The sequence below is a fragment of the Mesoplodon densirostris genome, chromosome 8, assembly GCF_025265405.1.
Source record: "Mesoplodon densirostris isolate mMesDen1 chromosome 8, mMesDen1 primary haplotype, whole genome shotgun sequence".
NCBI lineage: Eukaryota > Metazoa > Chordata > Mammalia > Artiodactyla > Ziphiidae > Mesoplodon > Mesoplodon densirostris.
In genome coordinates this window covers 30,956,510-30,981,277 of record NC_082668.1, presented here as the reverse complement: position 1 = coordinate 30,981,277, position 24,768 = coordinate 30,956,510, and the positions used below count along the sequence as shown (strand labels likewise).

General features: G+C 37.4%; 1 protein-coding gene across 2 annotated transcripts in view; it reads right to left on the bottom strand.

Moving 5' to 3' along the window:
- NDUFS1 (NADH:ubiquinone oxidoreductase core subunit S1) overlaps positions 1–24,664 on the bottom strand; it is a 30,111-nt gene extending 5,447 nt beyond the window's left edge. The window contains exons 1-15 of one of the 2 annotated variants that reach the window (XM_060106083.1): positions 24,532–24,664; positions 20,950–21,014; positions 20,333–20,424; positions 18,172–18,279; positions 17,396–17,472; positions 16,666–16,747; positions 16,456–16,586; positions 15,823–16,008; positions 13,308–13,442; positions 12,518–12,632; positions 11,457–11,602; positions 10,967–11,095; positions 7,085–7,214; positions 4,186–4,346; positions 1,175–1,329 (exon numbers count right to left, since the gene is read on the bottom strand). In XM_060106083.1, coding sequence (XP_059962066.1) covers positions 1,175–1,329; positions 4,186–4,346; positions 7,085–7,214; positions 10,967–11,095; positions 11,457–11,602; positions 12,518–12,632; positions 13,308–13,442; positions 15,823–16,008; positions 16,456–16,586; positions 16,666–16,747; positions 17,396–17,472; positions 18,172–18,279; positions 20,333–20,424; positions 20,950–21,010 — 1,708 coding nt within the window. In that variant the 5' untranslated portion in view covers positions 21,011–21,014; positions 24,532–24,664. The remainder of the gene's footprint in view (positions 1–1,174; positions 1,330–4,185; positions 4,347–7,084; positions 7,215–10,966; positions 11,096–11,456; positions 11,603–12,517; positions 12,633–13,307; positions 13,443–15,822; positions 16,009–16,455; positions 16,587–16,665; positions 16,748–17,395; positions 17,473–18,171; positions 18,280–20,332; positions 20,425–20,949; positions 21,015–24,531) is intronic. The other variant, XM_060106082.1, reaches the window with a different exon arrangement.
- Between the last annotated feature and the right edge of the window lie 104 nt (positions 24,665–24,768).

The following is a 24,768-nucleotide window of genomic DNA, read 5'->3' as shown; positions in this document are numbered from 1 at the left end:
CCTGCCGATGCAGGGGACACAGGTTCGTGCCCCGGTCCGCGAAGGTCCCACATGCCGCGGAGCGGCTGGGCCCATGAGCCATGGCCGCTGAGCCTGCACATCCGGAGCCTGTGCTCCGCAACGGGAGAGGCCACATCAGTGACAGGCCCGCGTACCACAAAAAAAAAAAAAAAAAAAAGAAAGTGTCAGGAGTTTGACATACAGGAGTATGATTAAGAGCATAAACAGAAGATTACAGAAAATAGTATGCTGAAAGACTATCCCTCATTAAGAGTTTAACAGAAGTGTTGGAAGAAAAAAGAAACTTTAATTAATTGAAAGAAAAGCCAATGTACATGTTTGCATATTGTACATGTTTGCATATGCATAGAAGTACATATGAACTGTGCATCTATCTAAACCATTATCAATGATTATCTCTGGATAGAACTAGGACAGGATTTTAGTTTATGCATTTTGGTTTAACTTTATTAAACTAAAGATACGAAATATTACATAATGCTTTTTATGTGGCATGGCAATAAAAAGCCTAGTATAAGTGTATGGTGTTTGTGTTAAATGAAGTGAAAAGTTATATAATACTTTTCTCTATAAAATATCCAGGAATACTTGACTCCATTTATTCCAGAGGCTTGATTACATTTGCAATGAGTTAGAGTTCAAGAAAATGAGTCAAACACAAAAAACCAAAGAAGTGCTATTAAATATAATTCATTAAGTGTCTTATGATACAGGACTCGTGATTTTCTAACTTCTACACTGTTTATATATATAAAAAAGCTTCCCCTTGATTATATAATAACACTAACTATTCTTTGAAAAACTGAATTTAATGTTACATAATATTTCATAATTTAAATTACTATTACTGGGGGCATTTAGGTTTCTTCTAATTCTTTGTTATTAAAAAACATGAGGTGATAATTCTTAATAGCAATAGCAACTATGTAACTAATAAACCTATTTTTTTATAAACCTATTTTTTTAATATAAAATCTAAAACATTTAAATATCTATAAAAATACATATTAACAAATATTTTTTTAAAATTGGTGTGTGTGTAGGGAAATTCTTAAATGGAAAATATTCAATCCACTAAATGTATTGCCATACAGTTCCTAATATACACAATGTACTATTGTCTTCTGTTTCTAGTGCCGTAGATGCTACTAACCTTGATAAATAATGAAACAATCCTTTGGCAAATCCTGTCGAGTAATACAACCTCCATCTGCTCCCAGGAGAAACAGCACTTTGGGAGGGTTCTTCCGAATTGCTTCCACCCCAGGTTTATAGCCAAGGTCCAAAGCAGCTACTTGGCTTGCAATCCTGTAAAACAATTACGAGTTTTTAGCATACTTGTGTTTTCATTATAAAAATTTAAATGTGATTCTTGAAATGATACCTAGTCTCTTTTCTATTCAATGCTGTCAAAGATCTTCCCTCATCTTTTTTGCCCATTTGAAAGAGATGTCAAAACCAGAAGCAGCCGTTTTTTACTGTTTTAAGAATGGCAAGGGCTTCCCTGGTGGCGCAGTGGTTGAGAGTCCACCTGCCGATGCAGGGGACACGGGTTCGTGCCCCGGTCCGGGAGGATCCCACATGCCGCGGAGCGGCTGGGCCCATGAGCCATGGCCACTGAGCCTGCGTGTCCGGAGCCTGTGCTCCGCAACGGGAGAGGCCACAACAGTGAGAGGCCCGCGTACCACAAAAAATAAAAAATAAAAAAATAAAAAAAATAAGGAATCCAAAAAAGCAGGTGGACAAAAACACATACATATATAAAATCAGGTTATAATCAGAGACAAAACTCAGATTAATTAGATGAGATCTTCTCTAAAATGTGAAAGAAAGGTGAAAAAAATACAGAGTGTTAAAGGAAACAACTTGTGATCTTTGTATCTAGCCAAGTGGTCATCTGTGAGAAGGAATCAGAAACACATTGTTAGACACAGAAATTTTTCTTAAAAAGTTATTAAGTACCCATTCAGTAAAAACAAACACAAAAAAAATATTAATAAAGACATGGATTCAAAAGTGAATTAAAAATAAGAAAATATCTAGTCTCTTTTCTATTCTAAAAATTCTAAAATGCTAAAAATTGTGGCTAGAAAGGATCTAGAGGTCGTCAGTGCAAATAAACTATTTTAAAAATATAAAGTTTTTGAGACTTCCCTGGTGGCACAGTGGTTAGGAGTCCGCCTGCCAATGCAGGGAACACGGGTTCAATCCCCCGTCCGCGAGGATCCCACATGCCTCAGAGCAGCTGAGCCTGTGCACCACAACTACTGAGCCTGTGCTCTAGAGCCCACAAGCCACAACCACTGAGCCCGCGTGCCACAACTACTGAAGCCCACTCGTCTAGAGCCTGTGCTCTGCAACAAGAGGAGCCACCGCAATGAGATGCCTGTGCACCTCAACAAAAGAGTAGCCCCCACTCGCCACAACTAGAGAAAGCCCGGGCACAGCAGCAAAGACCCAACACAGCCAAAAATTAAAAAAAAAAAAAAAAAGTTTAAAAAAATGTTTACGTGATGAACTACAATGCCAAATTAAACCAATAAGTGGGGAAATAGAACACTGAAATTAATGTTTAAGAATGCATTTGAACACTTTTAAATTTAAAAAAGTTTGCCTAGCCAACTTAAAAGTGTTGAGCCTCAATCCTTTAAGAAATCTGAAGATTTGAAAAATAATACTTAAGGTAGAAAGGATTATGGGAAATTGGAAATTCATTCACTAATGCAAAATGAATTACATGTTAAGATGAAGGAAAGGCTAAAAAAATTATATATATTCATATTACATAGCCATTAATGTTTATGTTTATAAAGAATTTCTAATCATGAGGAAATTCTTGTTTGGTAATGAAAATCAATCAAAATCAGGACACAAAATTGCATACACAGTATGACTTCAACTATATAACTAAAAAAATATTTATACACACACACAAAGAAACCCAGAACAAAGTACACAAAAACTGCAACAATAATTATCTACAGATTGTGAACTATGGATAATTTCCATTTTTGTATTCTTTCTTCTCTTTCCAACTTTTCTAAAGTAAATCTGCACTATTGATATTGTCAGAGAAAAACCTCACTTTATTTGAATGCTCACGTTAGCTTACAATTTTTTAAAATATTTATTTATTTATTTATTTATTTTTGGCTGCGCCGGGTCCCCGGTGCTGCGTGCAGGCTCCCTCCAGCCGTGGCAAGCGGGGGCCACTCCCCGCTGTGGCGCACAGGCCTCCCACTGCAGTGCCCCCTCTCCCCCCCGCCCACCGCTGCGGAGCACAGGCTCCAGGTGTGCAGGCTTCAGTAGTTGTGGCACGTGGGCCCAGCAGCCGCGGCTCGCGGGCTCCAGAGCACAGGCTTAGCTGCTCCGCGGCATGTGGGATCTTCCCCGGCCAGGTCCCGAACCCCCGTCCCCTGAATTGGCAGGCAGACTCTCAACCACTGTGCCGCCAGGGAAGCCCAGCTTACATTTTTATCACTTAAAAGCCAGAGGACTTACTGCAATTTTTGAACCACAGTATATTAATATGATACAGATTTTTAAGATTTTCTTAGCACTTACTGCACTTTGGATATTTTTAATATTATTTATTATCTTGGCTTCTTCTCACACAAAATAAAGGTTTCTATTTCACATCTGCTACTGAGATAATGTCGCTAAATATTTTTTTTTTTGCGGTACGTGGGCCTCTCACTGTTGTGGCCTCTCCCATTGCGGAGCACAGGCTCCGGACACGCAGGCTCAGCGGCCATGGCTCACGGGCCCAGCCACTCCGCGGCACGAACCCGTGTCCCCTGCATCGGCAGGCGGACTCTCAACCACTGCGCCACCAGGGAAGCCCCGCTAAATATTAAGTTGTTTGTAAATCTAAATGTGACAGTGTACACAAAATATACACAAAATTATAGATTATAAAACAACTATTCAGGCTTCGCTGGTGGCGCAGTGGTTGAGAGTCCACCTGCTGATGCAGGGGACACGGTTCGTGCCCCGGTCCGGGAAGATCCCACATGCTGCGGAGCGGCTGGGCCCGTGAGCCATGGCCACTGAGCCTACGCGTCCGGAGCCTGTGCTCCGCAACGGGAGAGGCCACAACCGTGAGAGGCCCCCGTACTGCCAAAAAAACCCACAAAAAAACAAAAAAACAACTACTCAACTTACCTATGAAGGATATTCATAACTTTCCCATCACCAGTAACACCACTACTCATCCGAATCTTTTGAGCAATGTTGGAAACAGCTGCAAGAATTGCTGCCCCATCATTTCTTTGGAGTGCAGAACTGCCTAAAACCACCATTGGTTTTTTAGCTTCCTTTAGGACCTTTAAGAAAAAAGAACTTTCATTTAAAAAACATTAGAAGTGGGAAGGAAATCTAAAAAAGAGGGAATAAATGTGTATGTATAACTGATTCACTTTGCTGTACAGCAGAAACTAACATAACATTGTAAAGCAACTAAACTCCAATAAAAATTAATTTAGAAATAAAATAAACAAACATTAGAAATAACTAAATCTAACCAAATTTGCATCTATAATATGCTGTCCCAAGTTTTAGTTCTAACATGAATGTCTTAATTTGCTAGTCGACATATGGATATACATACAACCAGATTTACTCAAAAATCTCTTGCCAATGCTACTGTGAAATAGCTAAACTAGTATCAAATAAAACAGATTTTCAAAAAGGAAGCATTGGGAATGAAAACCCTAGCCAAACATCCTTTGGTCAGAATGACTATGGATAGGTCCCAGAAAAAATTGAGGAATGTCCATGCAGAGGTTCAGGTGATACTTTGTAACAGGAGAAACCATGCTGAAGTACCATGTCTACTATATTCCATCTACTCTCTATGCCCCAGACAGGGAGGAGAAGGTAGGGAAAGCAATGATCACTAGATCACAATGCAGAATACCTTAAAGTTAAGGGCTTTGCTTTAAACCACAGTAACTTGAATACCAAAAACTGAGAGGAAATGCATCCCAAGTGCAAAAGAAACTACACATACAGTGGAGGATGGAAAAATCAGAAGTAAAGCTGTAGACTGTAACAGTTCACTCTCCTGCCCATCTTCTGTGTCATTCTTCAATAAATAGCTGGACCCAATCAATGAATCAGCATGAGAATTATGCCTAGATACTACAAAAAGGAGGACATTCACAAGAGGAATTTCCCAAGGAAATGTGAAGAGCTTTCAGTAGCCTCAAAAAAATAAGAAACAGTTTTCAATAGCCTCAAAGAAAATGAAAAACAATTCCTCACTTAAAAAAAGAGCTCAGAGAAGTAACATAATAGAGAGTATTATGGAAGATTTTCATCAGAGAATTCAAGAAAGAACTAGAAGAGAAACAAAGTAGAGATGAAAATCATTCCAGAAACAATAAAAAACAGAATTAAACATGACTATAAATACCGGGACAAGAAAGACAGTTTATGTGAAATTATATAAAATAAACTGAAAAAGAACAAAAGAATAAAGAAAAAATGACAGAAAAGATAGAAGAGGAGATCCAATATCTGTATTGTTAAGAGTTCTTAACAAAAAGAACTAATTAATGGAAAATACATTTAAATATATTAGAGAAGAAAACTTTCCTGACCAACACTCATTACCTTCTGGGGCATGGGGATACGAACTAGAGAGAAGAGGAGGATTCTTCTCAATACATTTAAAAAAAATACTTTTGATCACAGTAACAATAATGATGTTATTCAAAACCGACAAACAAAGAAGTTGGGTTTGGCTGCTTTGTCCCCTCACACTTGACTTTCTTCTTGCCTACACCTGAAGCTGTCAGTAAAGCAACCATCCTGGAACCATGAGGAGAGGCTCACACACAAACAAACACACGTGAGTGAGTAAATGCACTGAGGATAGCAAAGCAGGAAGGTAGGCTCCTGCCTTGATGACATCCTTGGACAACTGCACCATCTGTCAAACTGCTTACCTTCAGAACCACTGTTATGTGAGAAACAGAAACCTTTTACATTTTTTAACAATCACCATCCCACACATCACACACTCACACACACACACACACACACACACACACACACACACTACTCCTAAAATAAAGAGAATCTTGAATCTTCAGACTGAAAGCTGCATGTCCCATTAAAAAAAAAAATGGTAGAGAACCACCATCAGTAAGACATATTCTAGTGAAGTTACTAAATTTCAAAGATAAAAAATCAAGCATGAAATATCAATAAAAAAGTATCTAGACAACAACAACAAAAAATAGGACAGGGTTGGAAGAGAATATGGCTGACACTGGGTTTCTTCTCCACATCTATAAAGTTGAGAGAGAAAAAAAAGTATAACCCTAGATCTTTATATCCTGCCAAGGCTCTCTTCAGGAATAAAATAAACATTCTCAAGCAAGAAAGAACTCAAGGAATGGTGCACTTACATCTCCTCTTGAAAACAAAAACGAAAACAAACAAACAAAAACAAACCCAAAAGCTCTAAACTCCAGATGGCAATTAAATGAATGTAAGTAAAGAACTTAGTAATGAAAAAGTCATGTAAAAAAAACTGGTAAGGGACTTCCCTGGGGGTCCAGTGGTTAAGACCCCACACTTCCACTGCAAGGGGCATGGGTTCGATCCCTGGTCCAGGAAGTAAGATGCCACATGCCGCGTGGTGTGGACCAAAAAACCAAACAAAAACTGGTGAAATTTCTTTAGGAATAATAACCCTTGCTGTAAAGAAAGATTTCACTGAAGTTTACAGTTTAATTCTTTCAGTTTTACTTCATTTTTAATGATAACTTCGAGTAAAATTAAACTCTGATAAATAAAAATGTACAGTATGATTTCATTTTTGTTTACCTATCCATCCATCTTGCTCTGTATATGAATAGAGAAATGACTGTATGATGTTTCATCAATGCTTGTTTAGGGTAGTGGGATTTGGGATAATGTTTACTTTCTTATACATTATTTTCTATGTTGCTATATATATGTAGCTTTTAACAGCAGTCACATATTATTCCAAAAATAAATTTTAAAAATACTTAAAAATCAACAAGAGTAGATACATATAACTCAAGAGCACCTGGCTGAAAGGATGGCTGCCCGAAGCAATGTCTTGAAGAATTTTGGGAGAATCTCCCAGATGGTCGTAGCTGTAAGTGAGATCAACAGGGCTGCCTATAAGGGCCACTTTTAAGTCATTGTGAAGCCAACTGAAAGAAAACAACAGAGTTTTTAGAGCTAAATCACTAAGTTAGCAGTTACTGGTCTCTTCAATGCTATGTGCTACATCTATTTAAATTAGAAAATGTTAAAAGCACTAAAGCCCCCCCAGAACATTTAACTTTAACAGATATTATTGCATACCTTTCAAAAATAAAGTGTTGTAAAAATACAGGCATACCTTGGAGATACTGTGGGTTCGGTCCCAGACCACAAAATAAAGTGAGTATCACAATAAAGCAAGTCACACAAATCTTTTGGTTTCCTGGTGCATATAAAAGTTATATTTACACTACACTGCAGTCTATTAAGTGCACAAAAACATTATGTCAGAAAAACAATATACACACCTTAATTAAAAAATACTTTATTGCTAAAAACATGCTAAACATCGTATGAACCTTGAGTGAATGGAAATCTTTTTGCTAGTGGAGAATCTCGCCTCATGCTGATGGCTGCTGACTTTGATCAGGGTGGTGGTTGCTGAAGGTTGGGCTGGCTGTGGCAGTTTCTTAGAATAAGGCAGTAATGAAGTGTGCCGCATCGATGATCTCTTCCTTTCATGAACAATTTCTCTGTAGCGTGCAGTGCTGTTTGATGGCATTTTACCCACGGTAGAAATTCTTTCACAATTGGGAATTCAATCCTCTCAAATCTGGCTGCTGCTTTATCAACTTAAATTTATGTAATATTCTAAATCCACTGTTGTCATTTCAACAATTTCTTCACAGAATTCACCAGGAATAGATCCTATATCAAGAAACAACTGTTTTTGCTCATCCATAAGCAACTCTTCATCCATTAAAGTTTTATCATGAGATTGCAGCAATGCAGTCACATCCTCAGACTCTACTTCTAATTCTAGTTCTCTATTTCCACCACATTTGCACTTACTTCCTCAGCTGAAGTCCTGAGCCCCTCAAAGTAATCCAGGAGGTTTGGAATCAACTTCTTCCAAACTCCTTTTTAACACTGGTATCTTGACCTCTTCCCATGACTCAAGAATGTCCTTTTTTTTGTGTGTGTGTGGTACGCGGGCCTCTCACGGTTGTGGCCTCTCCCGTTGCGAAGCACAGGCTCCGGACGCGCAGGCTCAGCAGCCATGGCTCACGGGCCTAGCCGCTCCGCGGCACGTGGGATCTTCCCGGACCGGGACATGAACCCGCATCTCCTGCATCGGCAGGCGGACTCTCAACCACTGCGCCACCAGGGAAGCCCTCAAGAATGTTCTTAATGGCAGCTAGAATGGTGAATCCTTTCCAGGTTTTCAATTTACTTTCCATCAGTAGAATCACTAGCTATGGCAGCTACAGCCTTATGAATGTATTTCTCAATAATAAGACCCAAAAATCTTACTCCTTGATCCATGAGCTGCAGAATGGACGTTGTGTTAGCAGGCACAAAACAACATTAATCTCATTGTATATCTCCATCAGAGCTTTTGGGTGATCAGGTGCAATTATCAATTAGCAGTAATATTTTGAAAGGAATCTTTTTTTCTGAGCAGTAGGTCTCAACAATGGGCTTAAAATATTCAGTAAACCATGTTGCACATAGATGTGCTGTTATCCAGGCTTTGCTGTTCCATTTACTGAGTACAGGCAGAATAGATTTAGCAAAATTCTTAAGGGCCCTAGGATTTTTGGAATGGTTAAGTTGAGCACTGGCTTCAACTTCAAGTCACCAGGTGCATTAGCCCCTAACAGAGTCTGTCCTTTGAAGCTCTGAAGCCAAGCACTGACTTTTCTTCTCTAGCTATGAAAGTCCTTCTCCAGCAATGGCATCTTTTTTCCAATATAAGGCTGTTTCGTCTACACTGAAAAATCTGTGGTTTAGTGTAGCTACCTTCATTAATTATCGTAGCTAGATCTCCTGGATAACTTGCTGCAGCTTCTACATCAGCACTTGCTGCTTCACCTTGCACTTTTATGTTATGGAGACAGCTTCTTTCCATAAATCTCATGAAACAACCTCTGCTAGCTTCAACTCTTCTTCTGCAGCTTCCTCACCTCTTTCAGCCTTCAGAATTGAAGAGAGTTAGGGCCTTGCTCTGGATTAGGCTTTGGCTTAAGGGAATGTCATGGCTGGTTTGATCTTCTATCCAGACCACTCAAACTTTATCCATTATCAGCAATAAGGCTATTTTGCTTTCTTATCATTCATGTGCTCATTGGAGTAGCACTTTTAATTTCCCCCAAGAACTTTTCCTTTGCATTCACAACTTGGCTAACTGGCACAAGAGGTCTATCTTTTGGCCTGTCTCGGCTTTCAACATGCCTTCTTCAGTAAGTTTAATCATTTCTAGTTTTTGATTTAAAGTAAAAGATGTGCAACTCTTTCTTTCACTTTGACCCTTGGAAGCCATTGTAGGTTATTAAAACACACCAACATTTATTAAATTCACCATATTATATGGGTATGGTTTGTGGTGTCCCAAAACAATTACAATACTAACATCAAAGATCACTGATCACCATGATAAAATGTAATAATAATGAAAAAGTTTGAAATATTGTGAAAATTATCAAAATATGACAGAGACACAAAGTGAGCAAATGCTCTTGGAAAATGGCACCAAAAGACTTACTTGAATGCGGGCTGCCATAAACTTTAAATTTGCAAAAAACACCATATCTGCAAGTACAATACAGCAAAGTGCAACAAAATGAGGTAAGCCCATATACACCAAGGAAATTCAATGAATTAATTTGCTGTGTTAGAATGCTAACTCTAAGCTAGCTACAATCAAAGACTTTAATTTTAGAATAAATGATCTGCAGTTTTTATTGTCATACATACACAGCAGAGTCAGTTACCTCCTAATTATCCGTTAAGGCCATTTAAATAAATTTCATAAAAAACAAACTACATCATTCATATTTATTCTCTATGACAAGGAAGTATGGATCCAGCTCCTCCAAAAATAGTTATAAATGTGGTGACCATATACTCTGGTTTGTCAGAGACTGTGGTGGTTTTAACCTGTCATCCTGGAGTAACTAACAACTCCCCTTTCTACTCTAAACAGTGTCCCAGTTTAGACAATCAATTATATGGTCGATCTATTAAGTCTCTAAGATATAAAAAGATGGAGAGTCATTCTACAAAATAACTGGCCTGTACTCTTCAAAAAAAATGTCAAAAAAGGAGACTGAAGAGTCATGACACTAACTGCAATGTGTAACTCCAGACTGGATCCTGGGCAGGAAAAAAAAAATTGTAAAAGAAATTATGGAAGAATCAGTGAAATCTGAATACAAACTATAGATAAGATAATAATACTGTATCAACAGTAAATTCTTGATTAAAGAAAGAATCAAATTCTTAAATGGAGAATATCCCTTGTTCTTAGAAAATCCACACAGAAGTATTCAGTGTGGGATAAAAAGAGCATCATGTCTACAACCTACTTTCAGATGATTATATTCACCAAATATATACATAGAGAGAGAATAAAAAAATATATGAAACGTGAACATTGACTAATCAGGTGAACATTACACAAAAATGGGTACACAAAGAACATTTCAAGTATCTTGAATTATTTCAAACTAAAAAGATAAAATAAAAAGATCAGCAGGGGGAGAAGCGGGGAATGGAGCTGTTAGAAATTGCCCTCCAATTATCTTTTGGAGTCTCACTCCCACTAACACTATTAGCAATCAGCTAAAATAGTCATTTTTTCCTATATAAAACAAATTATCATATAAATGTTTTTAAAACCCTGAATATTATTACTAACCTCTTTCGAATTCTAGCATTAAATAGCGGTGCCTCAAAACGTGGATTTGTACCAACCAGGAGGACAACATCTGTCTCTTCCACACCGGCAATTGTAGTATTAAGAAGATAATTGGAACGTAGATCTGTGCTAGAAACACGAAATATAAAATGCAAGTTTTACTTTAAAACTAATACACACTGACAATCCATGAAATACTCTCCTGTCATCAAACCCATGGCACTCCCAGACAAAAAAAAAAATCTATGAAGCATTCTTAAATTACATCAAAGGTTCAGATACTTATTAATAACTGGATTCTCTAAAAGCTCCTGGTTTGACTTTGGTCTATATGTGATAATAAGCTGGTAGGTATGTTGGAGTATCCAAGCTGTCACATAAAAGTCATTGATGCCATAGATGTGTTGATTTAAATACAACTTGTAACCACAAAGAAAAAAAAAGAAAGAAAAAAAAAAGAAAGCCTAGATTCTAGCTTCAAACTTCTCACCCAGCTCCTGTGGTAGGGAAGACCTCTTCAGTGCACAGGGTGTCAGAGTCCACTCTATTAAGTAAATCTTTGAGAGATACTAGGGCTTCAGCATCCACCAAGCCACCTGCAATTGCTGCCACATCGTTGCCTTGAAAACTCTGCAACTAAAAATGGATGAAAAGGCTATCACCAAGAAACCTTCATTCAGCAAAGGATCACAATGAAGTGTTCCGAAAACGAAACAATAATGTCATTTTCAAGTACAATAAAAGGAACAAACTGCTAACTAAAACGTTCTCACACTAATTATTAATCTGAAAGTGAGAAGCAGAAGCGTTAAGTGGGGCCAAGGTTAATAACATCAGCCTGGAATAAAGATGTATGTATGTATGCATGTATTTATTTATTTATGGCCGCACTGTGTGGCATGTGGGATCTGATTACCTGACCAGGGATCGAACCTGTGCTCTCTGCAGTGGAGGCGTGGAGTCTTAACCACTGGACAGCCAGGGAAGTTTCTGTTCGTTTTTAAATTAGGAACAAAGGGTCTCAAAATGAGGTCTGGAAGATGAAAACTGTGGAATTATATTTAAATACAACTTCATCTGAAGGATCTGTCATTCCTTCAAGCCCTTTATGTATGTTGCTTTTCTCTGATCAGAAGGCCATTCCCCGTTTTTGCTCTGGCTAGCTTGTATTCATGCTTAGACTTTGCCTAAGGAGTCACCTTACCTATGTGACACGATACCTGGTTAGGCATCCCTCCAATGTGCTCTCTCATATATCATTTTCTGCACAACTACCCAAAGCAGCATATGATAATTGCTTAATTATGCATCTTTTCCTAAAAGACTGTGGGAGGTTAAGAACTATGTGCTAGTGGTCTTTATATCCCTACATCTAGCATGACATGTTGTACAGTTCTCAATAAATGTTTTCTTTTTTTCTCAATAAATGTTTGTTAAATGGAAGATAATCTTGGCAAGATGAAAGAAGTGAAGAGAAACATATCCCCTCTTCATTAGAAAGATGTGCCTTGGAAATCACAAATATAGGTATTCTATACGTCAATTTTTTACCATTCCAGCTACACGAGAGAGTGCATCCTCCCAGGTGGTGTATGTTAAAAGCCCCTTTTCATTTCTGACCATCGGCTCGGTAAGTCTTTGACGTTTTAGCCCATCATAGGCAAATCTAGATAACAGAAATTATACCATTTGTGGAAGCTTGCTAAAAAGGCAACTATAATTTTCAAGTTTAAAATCTAAAAGAAATGTTATTAAAATACAGTACTGGTTAAAGGTCAAATAGAATAGTAAACACTTGGATAAAATAATTATTCCAGGTTTCTTTGGAGATGAACTAATAAATATTCTACAAACATCTAAAACTAAAATACCACCTAAAATGTTTGAGTTCTTATAATTTATTTTCAGCTACCTGAATAATCTTAAAATTACAATACACAAAAAATCTGGTAGCTGAAAAAGCCAAACCATTTATAAAACTTGAGTATCTTTAGATATTTCATCAAAATTATATTGTGCAAATCTAACTTATATTTAGCCTCTATTCTCCAATGAAACAGAGGCAAACTGAAATAGATTAAGTATCTTAATTTACTTCAATTTCTCTATCTGGGAGGAAAAAACATATTTCTCAATATGAAAGCCAGTTAATATGAAAGCCAATGATATACCTAGGACTATTAAAGTCAGTTTTGTCCAATTCTCTATATAAACAGTCCAGATTTCAATAGTCTATATACATTAATTTGCAAATATAAAAGACTGCTCCTTAAAATCAAAATTATTATAAAATTTCCTTTAAATCAAGTCCAAAAGTTAAAGGAAACAATATAGCACATACCTGGTTTTATCAGAGATCCACTCTTCATTGATGTCCTCATGCATCCTTGGCAAAATCCTCATTACCTCTCCAGTTCTTGTGCTGACCACAATATTACTTCCAACTGCATCCATTACATCAATGGATTCCGTCTTTCTAAGAAAGTAAACACATATATTTACTAGTTGATTTTGAAAATAAGGAAAAAGTTTCTGTTACTGGGTTTACCAAAAACAAAAAACTTTACATATTTCTTTTCTGAATTTCTAAAACTAATGGAACTCAGAGGAACTGTGATTTAAAAAATTAAATAAATAAATATGTAAATAAATATAAATATACCCTCATATTTGAACAGACCATAATGCAAAAATGAAGCCTTCAAAACTGTCATCTAAAAGCGAAACCAACTGGAATGGCTGCAAACAGCGAAATGTGGACAATTAGAGTATCAAAATAAATAATAAGAGGGGCAAGATATTGGGGTATGGCTGATTAAGGAGCTTGACAAATCCTCCCCCCAAAAACAAAAATAAAGCTAGACAAAAACTGACAAAAGCAACCAATTCAGCTCTTTGGAGAGCTAACAAAAGCACACAATATCATGAGAAGCTTTCATGTGTGGGAAAAACTCCTGAACTTCAAGTAAGAACAGTGGAAATCAGTGGTGTTCTGGCTTGGGACTATTCTTATCCCCTTTCCTACCACCTTGAACTGGAGGTTCTGCCAAGACGGGGCAAGCTATGAAGACAGGAGCTTCTTTCTTTCCTACAGACAAGGCTCACTCGTTTTGGAGAAATGGCAAAAGTTGTCTGTGGAAGTGCTATCTTGGAGGTCATTGAGCTGAGGAAAGTCAAGAGTACTAGCCTGAGGCTGTAGTCACAGTCAGGGCAAGCATTCCTAGTGGAGGCTGCACATATGTGCAGCTGAGAGCAGAGAGAGCCCAGGCTATTCATACTCTCCTGGACAACACAGAGACCCAAAAGACCTGGTGTAAAGTACAAGCTGGGTAGACTTGAAAACAGCCTTATCTCTGAATATGCTCTTCTATCCACACACAGATCCAATGGCAGAGGATGAAATCTTTATTGGCTCAAAGAATTTAAGCACAGTCATTATCTGACTACTAAGCTATGCAGACACAGGAGCAACTCCTAAGAAGACTTGTTTAAAAATAAAAACAAGAATATTAAAATATGTTCAAAGGAATAAGAAAAATCATGTTTAAAGATTAAAGGGAAGTATGAAACACTGAATCAACAAAGATACCCAGTAAGGATACAGAAATTACAAAAAAGAACGAAATAGAAATTCTGGAGTTGGAAAGTATAACTGTAATAAAACAAATGACTATAGGGGTTGAACAGCAGATTTGAGATGACAAAAGAATGAATGAATGAACTTGACAGTAGATCAACAGAACTCATCCAATCTGAAGAATAAAGAAAAAAAAAGTTTTAAGAAAAATAGTGTCTCAAAGACCTGTGACACAACATTAAGTGTAGCATTTGTATGTATTATGGAGAGGAGAAAACACTCTCTACTTAAACATTTCAATTATGTACTGTCTCCTCCCTGCCCCCAGCTCCCTAAACCTTTTGTATACACAAACACATGGTTTAAAGCCTGGAATTTTAAGATACTCCCATATACTCTGGTAGGAGTTTAAAATCAGAAGGCAATTTGATGATATACTTCTAGAACCTTAAAAGTATACAAATTTATTGCAACGATCTATTTCATTTCTTAATTTAATCAGAAGAATCAGAGATATATACGAAAAGTTATAAATATGTTTACTTTAGATTTGTAGGACTTCCCTGGTGGTGCAGTGGTTAAGAATCCACCTGCCAATGCAAGGGACACTGGTTCGAGCCCTGGTCCAGGAAGATCCCACATGCCACAGAGCAACTAAGCCCATGCGCCACGACTACCGATCCTGCGTGCCACAACTACCGAAGCCCGCACACCTAGAGCCCGTGCTCTGCAACAAGAAAAAGCCACTGCAATGAGAAGTTCGTGCACCGCAACAAAGAGTAGACCCCGCTTGCAGCAACTAGAGAAAGCCCATGCACAGCAACGAAGACCCAACACAGCCATAAATAAACAGATAGATAGATTTAAAAAAACAGATTTGTAATTATAAAGAACTAATAAGAACTAATTAAATAAAGTATAATACGTATACGTGGTTGAAAATTTAATGTACAATGAGAGGAAACTATAAATTTTTATTTTATTTTTTATTTTTTTTTAAATTTTTAAAAATCAAGACAATCTTATTCCTTGGAAGAACAAGTGAATAAAATAATTTTGTGATTAAGTACTTTAGAATTTATTTCCAAGAAAACTACAATTAATTTGCACAGGTTCATCCTATCCTTCAATTTAACAACTTATCTTCTATTAAACGGGTTTTACTTAAAGCAAATAAATAAAAACTTGGACCAGAACAATTAGAACTCATGAAGAAAATGAATCTTAAATTTTTTTGAATAGTACTGAATTAAAGGACAAAAAATACCATGATGAATACCTTGTTTCCCAAGGCCGAGCAGTAAAGGCATAGGGCTTAGAGGTCAGGGCACCTACAGGGCAGATGTCAATGATATTCCCAGAAAGTTCAGACATGAACATCTTTTCAATGTATGTGCCAACTTGCATATCATTTCCTCTGCCTGTTGTTCCCAGATCATCTACTCCTGCAATCTCACTTGCAAATCTACAAGATAAAAATGTACCATCAAATGGTCAAACGCAGCAAACTTACCTCCTTTCCTATTCATTATCACAAAGGTAATAATGATTTTCAAAACACTAGAAAGATAGATTTTCAATGGAAAATGTAGTCCTTGAATAAAAATAATAAATGTTTCCATTTGAGGTGTAACACACGTACAGAAAATTGCACAAATAATGTGCACAACTCAGCAAGTTATCACAAATGCTTGTAGATTTTGATTTTTAAATCCAAGTGAAGTTGATATTAACTAAAAGTGAAAACTTATTCATTTTACTGGCTTATGTAAAGAACACTGAATACAACATCCCTCTTCTTTCATCAAATAAAAGTTGATATCCATTCCAGTGGTGTTATTCCACCAAATTTTGTGAATACTAAATAAGTATACAAATGATATTTCAGAAGAGAGAAGGAGAAAAAGATTACCTGATGCACCGAGTACACTGTATACATCTAGTCATAATGGTTTTTACCAACGGCCCAATGTTCTTGTCCTCCACAGCACGTTTCCCCTCTAAAAACCGGCTCCTATCACTTCCAAACATCATGGACTGGTCCTTAAGTAGATTATGAAAGAGTTACCAAATTTTGTTAACAAAATTAAAACAAAAAGATTTAAGGAATTAGACTACATACCTGCAGATCACATTCACCTCCCTGGTCACAAATAGGACAATCCAGTGGGTGATTTGCTAGTAAGAACTCCATCACACCTTCCCTGTAAAGAAAATTGTAATATATAAAATTACATAAATTGCTGACATTCAAAATGGTTTACATATAGGCTATTTAAATAACTGTCACAGATGTATACTCTCATATAGTTAACATGGATTTTACATTTACTATCAGAAACGCCAACATAACTATCATAAGAGTAGTATTAAATACACAATCTAAAAAATGTTTATAGGAGTCCAGAATAAAACATCATTAGAGAACCTAGAAAATTGAGTTTTAACAATACAGAAATACCAAAAGTTGCTGAATGGTCTTCAGAAAACACTGGCATTAATTCAAAAAAACATGAATGCAAAGCAAAAACAAACACAATCAGTGCCAGTACAGTACAATATCACTGCAATAATCTCAGTTCAGTAAGCCCCAAACAAACTCACTGTTACCACAAGATGAGCAAGGTTCTAAACAAGGGATTTTAATGCTGATTCTGCTGTAGGCTCAAAACCATAAACACCTGACTTCACCTCCTCTATGTGTACTCACTTCCAACTGCTCCTAGAAGCCAAGCACGCCAACTTCTTCAGAGTTTGATACTGAATTTCTCATCTATGGGAAGGTCTACATACTGAAATGTGCAATTTTCTGCTCTAAAAAAAGTCACTATGCCAAGTTAACAATAAAGTACCTTGCTTTCTTAGTTTTCTCTGAGTTTGTCAGGATATTCCAACCTTTCATTACTGGCATGGCACAAGCAGCTACAACCTGGAATTTCAATGCAAAAATCTCTAAGTATTTGTATTTATTTGTAATTATAAGTTAACCCAATACATAAAAATATTAAATTATACATTTGAAAACCAGGAAAGAACAGAGTATTTTTGAAGACTGAGTTTTTTAGTTTTCATATTTATAATACGATAATCTGGCACGATACATCTCTCTTAGAAATGACATCTTCTTAATTTTATTCTAATAATTAATGAGATTTTTTATAAGAGGCTCTGAAATAGAACATCACATAACTGGGTTTTGATTAGCAGGCAATACTGAATTAAAACTGTACAAGTCAAAACGAAATTAAACTGAAAGTGAACCTCTTCACTGCAACCCTTTTCTCTAGTGAAAATGGCATAGCATAAGCACTTCTAATGTGCTGCTTGGCAGCTCCACATCCTACTTGTGTGTCACACACCATTTGGAAACAGTGACTGCTCTAAAAAGACCCATTTAATTTCTAAATGTTACCATTATATGCCACTTGCATTTATATAAAGCACTTTCTTCAATGTGTTTCCAGTTTTGAAATGAAGAGAATCAATCACACAAAAAATAAATTTATAGATAGAAGTAAACAGGACCAGATTCTCCACTACAACAATACTGATTCTAAATAAAGTCTGCTGCAAGATTTGAAGTTTTCTACCTTCTACAGCATGGTGTGGAATTTTAGGTATCAAGTACCTTAGGAGCTTTCTCAATTTCAACAAGGCACATCCTGCAGTTTCCAGCAACAGACAACCTTTCATGATAACAGAATCGAGGGATCTGCATGCCAACCTTCTCACAAGCCTAGAAGACAAAGTAAAAAATGTTTGCACTAGAATAACCTGACCTCATCCTTGTCTTGTCTAAAACACAGTAAAAACAAACAAAAAACAACAAAAGAACATGAGGCCATCCCCTACCTATCTTATTACTCCTACCTACAAATATCTGTAACTTGATCCTCAAAGAGATTTCCCTCCTTTTCTTTCCTCTTGATTCCAACCCCTGTCTGAAGCTACCTCTTTAAAGATCCTCACTGTGCCTATACCTTACGTAGAAGAAACTGGATAAAGAGGCATATTCAGACTGTGCTAAAGGCTTGACTCCCCATTTCTACTCTGAACCATTGTCTACAAAGACTCCTCCTTCAAACTCTGTCCCAGTGGTTTCATAACTGGACTTCCTCATTGACTAGCCCTCCTCCTTTAGATTAGACTCCACTTTACACCATCCAGCTGACTATAATCTGGTTCTATCTTTGGCTCCAAATACCCCACCCAGGACTCTCACTCCCTTCCCAGTTCCCATTTGCTTAGTGAAGGATATTAGTTCCCTCTACCAATTATCCCTGCTCCTTCTCTGAGCCTACAAATGTACTCAAATTTCCTCTAGAATTAGTTCTTCCATCCTTAGCCCTCACTCTAAAGCAATCTCATCGATTTTCAATATTTTAACTACTTAGAAAAAATGTATGGAGTCTTCCTGTGTGCTAGATGCAGTGGGTCAACTGTCCCAGCCTTCACACTAGCTCATTTACATATGATTACATTCAAAACTTCATCTGTAGCCCTGATGGTCTGCAGCCCTGATAGTCCTCCACTTCTTTAGATGTAAGTAGGCATTCACATGTGTACACTCTACAGACAGTTAAAATTCAATCTGTTTCTGTCCCCTACTATACATCCCCGAATAAGCTAACAAAGGCAGAAATCACAAAAACTCCTCCGCTCTTCATCATTCCTAAAGGCCTGTTTATCTACATCTCACTCTCCCTTGAATATACCCTCTTGTTTTCATCCCCACTGCCACTATTTTAGGCCTTTTCACTTCCTGCTCCACTAATGCAAGATATACTCTTTCTGTGTCTCATTCCAGTCTTATTATTCTCCAAACCACCATCCTCTACAGTCACTGTCATACTGCTTAGTAGCCATGAATATTCTTGATGGTCCAAACTGTAAGCTCTTCAACATTGCATAGATTGTCTTTAATGACCAGACCTTCTCTACCAGAATAATCTGATTTCCTGTTATCTCCTCTTCTACACATACCTTATGTTCCATCAATACCAAACTACCTGAAGCTTCCTTGTCCACATATAAAAACCTACTCATCCTTTAAAATCTTCTCAGAGATCACCTGAGATATTCCTGACATCTCTTTCTACCACCACCTATACATGCCAAAATACTCTCCACTGTACATTGAACATAATTTTGTTATATATTTATGTTTACATGTATATGCCTGACAGTCTAGAAATTACTGTTAAAATAAATAAAGAGCATTTAGCTCTGCGATAATTTATGATGGAATGAAGCACGTCTTCTCCATGACCAACTAACTCTGTTAGTTCTGGAGGAATTTGGAGAAATTAAATATTTAGGGCATAAATTCGAGAACCTACTACCCTCCATTTACCTGCTTTGTAGGACACATTCCTAGAAATATTATTAAAAATAGAAAGGTTACATAAAAGTGAAAAGCATCAAGCAGGCTCACAACAAAGGTTACCTCTTCCCCAAACTTACCTATATTAACTAATAATTTATTTTAGATAACTTAAAACTTCTAAATGGGAATTTATTTGAAGGCAGAAGTGAAACAAAAGAACTGCCACAGTTCACTTAGAAAGTCAGAAACTGATAAATGATAGCTCACTCACTCTGAAATGCCAAGATTTCAAATCAAACTTATTTTCATATAATTTTACTATCTATATATAGTTCCTTAATGAGCATTTGTCAAGGAATCTTGAAAATTTTAGAAGTAAATGAACAGTATAAAGAAAATAAATTATTTTTGTTTTTTTAAATCAGAACATACACAAAAATAAAGAATTAAAATGAATGCCTACTTGGAGGATGGTAGTTCCTGGTTCCACCATGACAGACTGACCATCAACAAATACTTCAATCAAGTTGCTTGCTGCTGTGGCAGTTGTTCGAACTGACCATCAAAAATATTGAGGTGAAAATGAAATTAACAGAGTTCAAGTTATTACAGCAGAGGATAATGGATTAATTAACCTTCACATCTAAATTTTTTCCTCATTTTGTACTATTCCCTTCTATTTCTCTAGATGCAAACTTCTAAATTATTGACTTAGAGGAAAGCTTTTCCAGTCCTGAATACCAAACAGAATATGGCTGTCTACTTTTAACAGCAGTTTAAGTTGTAACTTTTAATACCACTGAAAATATGTTCCTGGGAAGACCACTTCTCAAAAGCAGAATGACTGCTTTTTCCATTTTGGCACTGATGGGCAATTCCTACTACTCTCTATTCCACGATAATTTCTATAAAATGTTTAAAGTTGTATTTTGAAAATTATTCTATTCAAGTTGGGTCACTGTTTCCATTTTTATTTAAGATATATTATGGGTCTTTCAAGAAACATTCCATAAACCTATGAATTTACAAAGACAGAAAGTCTAGTACCCACAAACGCAAATTCAAAAAGAAGACACTCACCACATCCTTTAGGAGACTTAGAAAGGCTCACTAAGGCCCTTCTTACAGGTATCCTTAACATATTGCTAAGAATAAAACAAAGAAAAGTTATATTATCATAGGAAAAACAATGCCAATCACAAACTTTTTGGTAATATTTTATGGTTTTAAAGCACTTCATATATATACATTATTTCATTGAACATTTCACAAGTCCTGATATTTTTCCTGAAATTCTAGAGATGAGAATACTCCATCTCAGATAGATTAACTGACTTGTATATCATTAAGAAGCTAAGAAGGAGCAGCTAGCACATAAATTTGAATCTTCTAATTCTATATAAAGGGCAGTTTTGTTGTTTTTAATTATAAACAAATGATCAAACTTAATATACTACTATATAGTAAAATAAATTTCAAGAATTAACAGTGAGTTTATCATTAATTGCTATGTAAAATAAAGCCTACCTTTCTGCCTTCATTTCCTGCTAAAATGCATTCTAACATTCTACGTTCTGAGCAGTTATTACTAAATGCTCCTGAGATATTCTGAGCTGGCTCACAAGCCCAAGCCTTTAAAAACTCTGCAGTGCTATTTTCTTGTGTCCAGAAAATCTTACAGATTTGCAATTATCTGTTTATGTGCCTGTTCTACCCCACCCCCCCCGTATTATGAACTTCTTTAATCTTTCTACCCTCAGTACCTACCCCCAAGGCTGCCACACAGTAAGCTCTAAAACAGTGGTTCTCTATAAGAGATAATTTTGCTTCCCAGGGAACATTTAGCAACGTCTGGACAAACTGTCTGTTGTCGTGACTAGGGGAAAGCTATTGGCATCTAGTGGGTTGAGGTCAGCGTGCTACTAAAGATCCTACAAGGCTCAGGACAATCTTCCATGATAAAGAATTATCTAAAGTGTCAACAGATCTGCAGTTGAGAAGCCCTCTCTAAAGGATGTGCTGAATTACTGAAATAAACGGAAGTGGATTATATAAATTAACACCAATTAAAGGTATACATAAGCAAAAAGAGAGAAAAGTTATCTGATCTTTTAGAGTTTTTTGTCCATCCACTTGATCACATCAGCGAAGCACTGAACTTTCTGTCTACTCACTTGATTATATGGGCTAAGCATCTAATTTTTCATTTGGAACTCTTAAAAATACAACAAATTATGTGATCAGAATGTATCACATAAAGAATTTCAAACTTTATAGTAGAAAACAGTATATATATAAGTTTTAAGCATAAGTTTCACAGAAATTTCGTTAATTCAGACATCAATAACTCAAACAATTCATTAATTCAGAATTTGTGATACTGAATCTGCAGACATCTGTCACCTACTAGTGAGTGACTTTTTGGTAAATCACAGTTTCTGTTTCTTTATCTATAAAAGAAAACAATACCTCTTAGGTTATGTGTTATTAGTAGGAGCTCAATAAATGTCAGTTATATCTGAATTCAATTTAGACGGTACTAGCCACTGAAAGTCAGTTTTAAAGGGCTCTTCCTTTGTGCTCCTTCTCTTTACTACCAGCACACACTGTGTATGTGTGTGTGTGTGTGTGTGTGTGTGTATATATATATATATATATATATATATATCTTTATTATTCCACCTACTAAACTGTAAGTTAGCAATCAATTTCAGTATCTCTAGTCTGTAAGCTCCTTGACAAGGAATGGTGCACTTTGGTCATTTCCCTTTTCTGAAGACCTAGCACAGTGCCCCTAAGAAAATGAACCATCAAACAGAGTTGCCCCTTAAACAATATGGGTTTAAACTGCACAGGTCCACTTACAGGCAAATTTTTTTCAATAGTAAATACTACAGTACTACAAGATGTGAGATTGGTTGAATCCTCAGATGCAGAACCATGGATACAGAAGGCCAACTATAAGTTATATACAGATTTTCGACTGCACAAAGGGTTGGAACCCTTAATCCTCTCATTGCTCAAGGGTCAACTGTAGTCTTACCACCAAGTTCCAGAATGAGTAGCATCTGTCCTATTAAAATCTATTCATATAAAGGTAAAACCGAATTTGCTAAGTTAAAGACAGATCAAAGTCAACAATATTTCATACAACAATGTAAAAACTTTAATATTACGTTTGTCTCCAATACAATATGAAAGTGGTGCCCACTTTAGCTAGGAAATCCACCAGGACTAGGCTGTCTGTTGAAAACCCAGCGTCAAGGGGAAGACTGCATAGCCCCAGCATAAGAAATACAGAGTTGCAAAACTTTGATAAGCACTTTACACTTATTTAGTTACCATGTAAGAACAGAAATAATCACCTCTAAGATGGGAAAATGCTAATGAATAATCATTTCTAAAACTAGACCGGACACTTTTTGGTGCAGGGACAATACTACTCCACATTCTCCACCAGGTATCCCGCATCCATCCCTCCCTCCAAGGTACTGTCCTATTCCAAGCCACCATCATCTCTTGCTTGGACTGTTACAGTAGCCCCCTAACAGGTCTCCTGGCTTCCACACTGCTCCCAGAGCCTCTCCCATCTTCCCAGGGGCTGTGACCTCAGACGGGAATGCTCTTCCTTCAGATCTTTCTGGCCCCTCCTCATCCTTAAAATTTTGGCTTAAAAGGCATTTCTCAGGGAGATTTTCCTTGACCAGCCTAACTAAAATATCCTAACTACGCCCCAGTCACGTCACCCATTTAATTCTTCCTTGTGGACTCACTTCTAGCTTATAATAGGCATTCAACAACTATTTGTTAAATGAATTCTATCTCTACTCTCTGGCCATCACTTCTACTTTCCTGGTTTTAAAGAGTGCAGGTGCTCTGGCAGCCTTACAACACCCTGCTTAAAGATGCACACACAATTCAGTGGGAAAAAAGGACGTCCCGCAAAAAACCAACTTGATGTTTATTCATCAGAAACAGTTCACGTTACATTTTCTATACCCTCAATTCGTTTTTGAGCACAGCTGTGTCTGATCCACGTTTTTACAGTACATGTACATGCATTAGATTCCCGAAACTTTTAAACAACGTAACTTTGTTATTTGCAGTGCGACCTTGGGCCAACTTTTTAAGTGTCTTTTTTCTTCAGTTTTCCCACCAGTGAAAAGGATAAGTAGTATGAGCCAACGCAGTCTATGGACAAAACCAAAAAACAAAACAACAGAGGCATGGACGGTTGTTAAGGCACAGCAGCCAAACAAAGATGCACTATACCAGGTATGTAGTAATTGGGGGAAAAAACTCAGTCTTTAGGCCTAAGTCACTTGACAGGTCCTCTCCCGGGAAACAAAACGGCCTCCTTTCCAGGAAGGGGACTGTCCTGCATTCCCCTGCAAAGGGAAGGTCACCCACAACGCTGCACTCGGGCCAGTGCTCCCCAGGGCCTCCTGACTCCCTCCTCCTCTCTGCTCCGTCAACCAGAGACGTTGGCTAACAGTCCTCACCTGCCAGCTCTCGGGGGTTCCCGAGGAGGCGGGGTGGGACGCGGCGCCCATTCAAGGACAAGAGGAGAATGAGTCGGTTGGGCCAAAGAAAACACTCTCGTCAATAAACACACTCCGGGGACCAAGGCACCTCAGCCTTCTCACCCAAACACAACCTCACCTTCTCCCTGGAGCCGCCGAGGTGCAGAATTGTCTACAACCCGCCGACTCCTTCAGAGGCCGGGTTTCGTATTCAATATGGCGGCCTCGGTTATCTCAGTCAGCCGGGCCTGGAAGAACGGAAAGCCGGGAGGGACTAGAAACCACAATTCGACAATTTCCCGTTTAGATTGAGCTCGGCAACTTCCGTCAGCTTGACAGAGGGCGGGGTGGAGGGCGTAGCAGCCGGGAGGAAGCG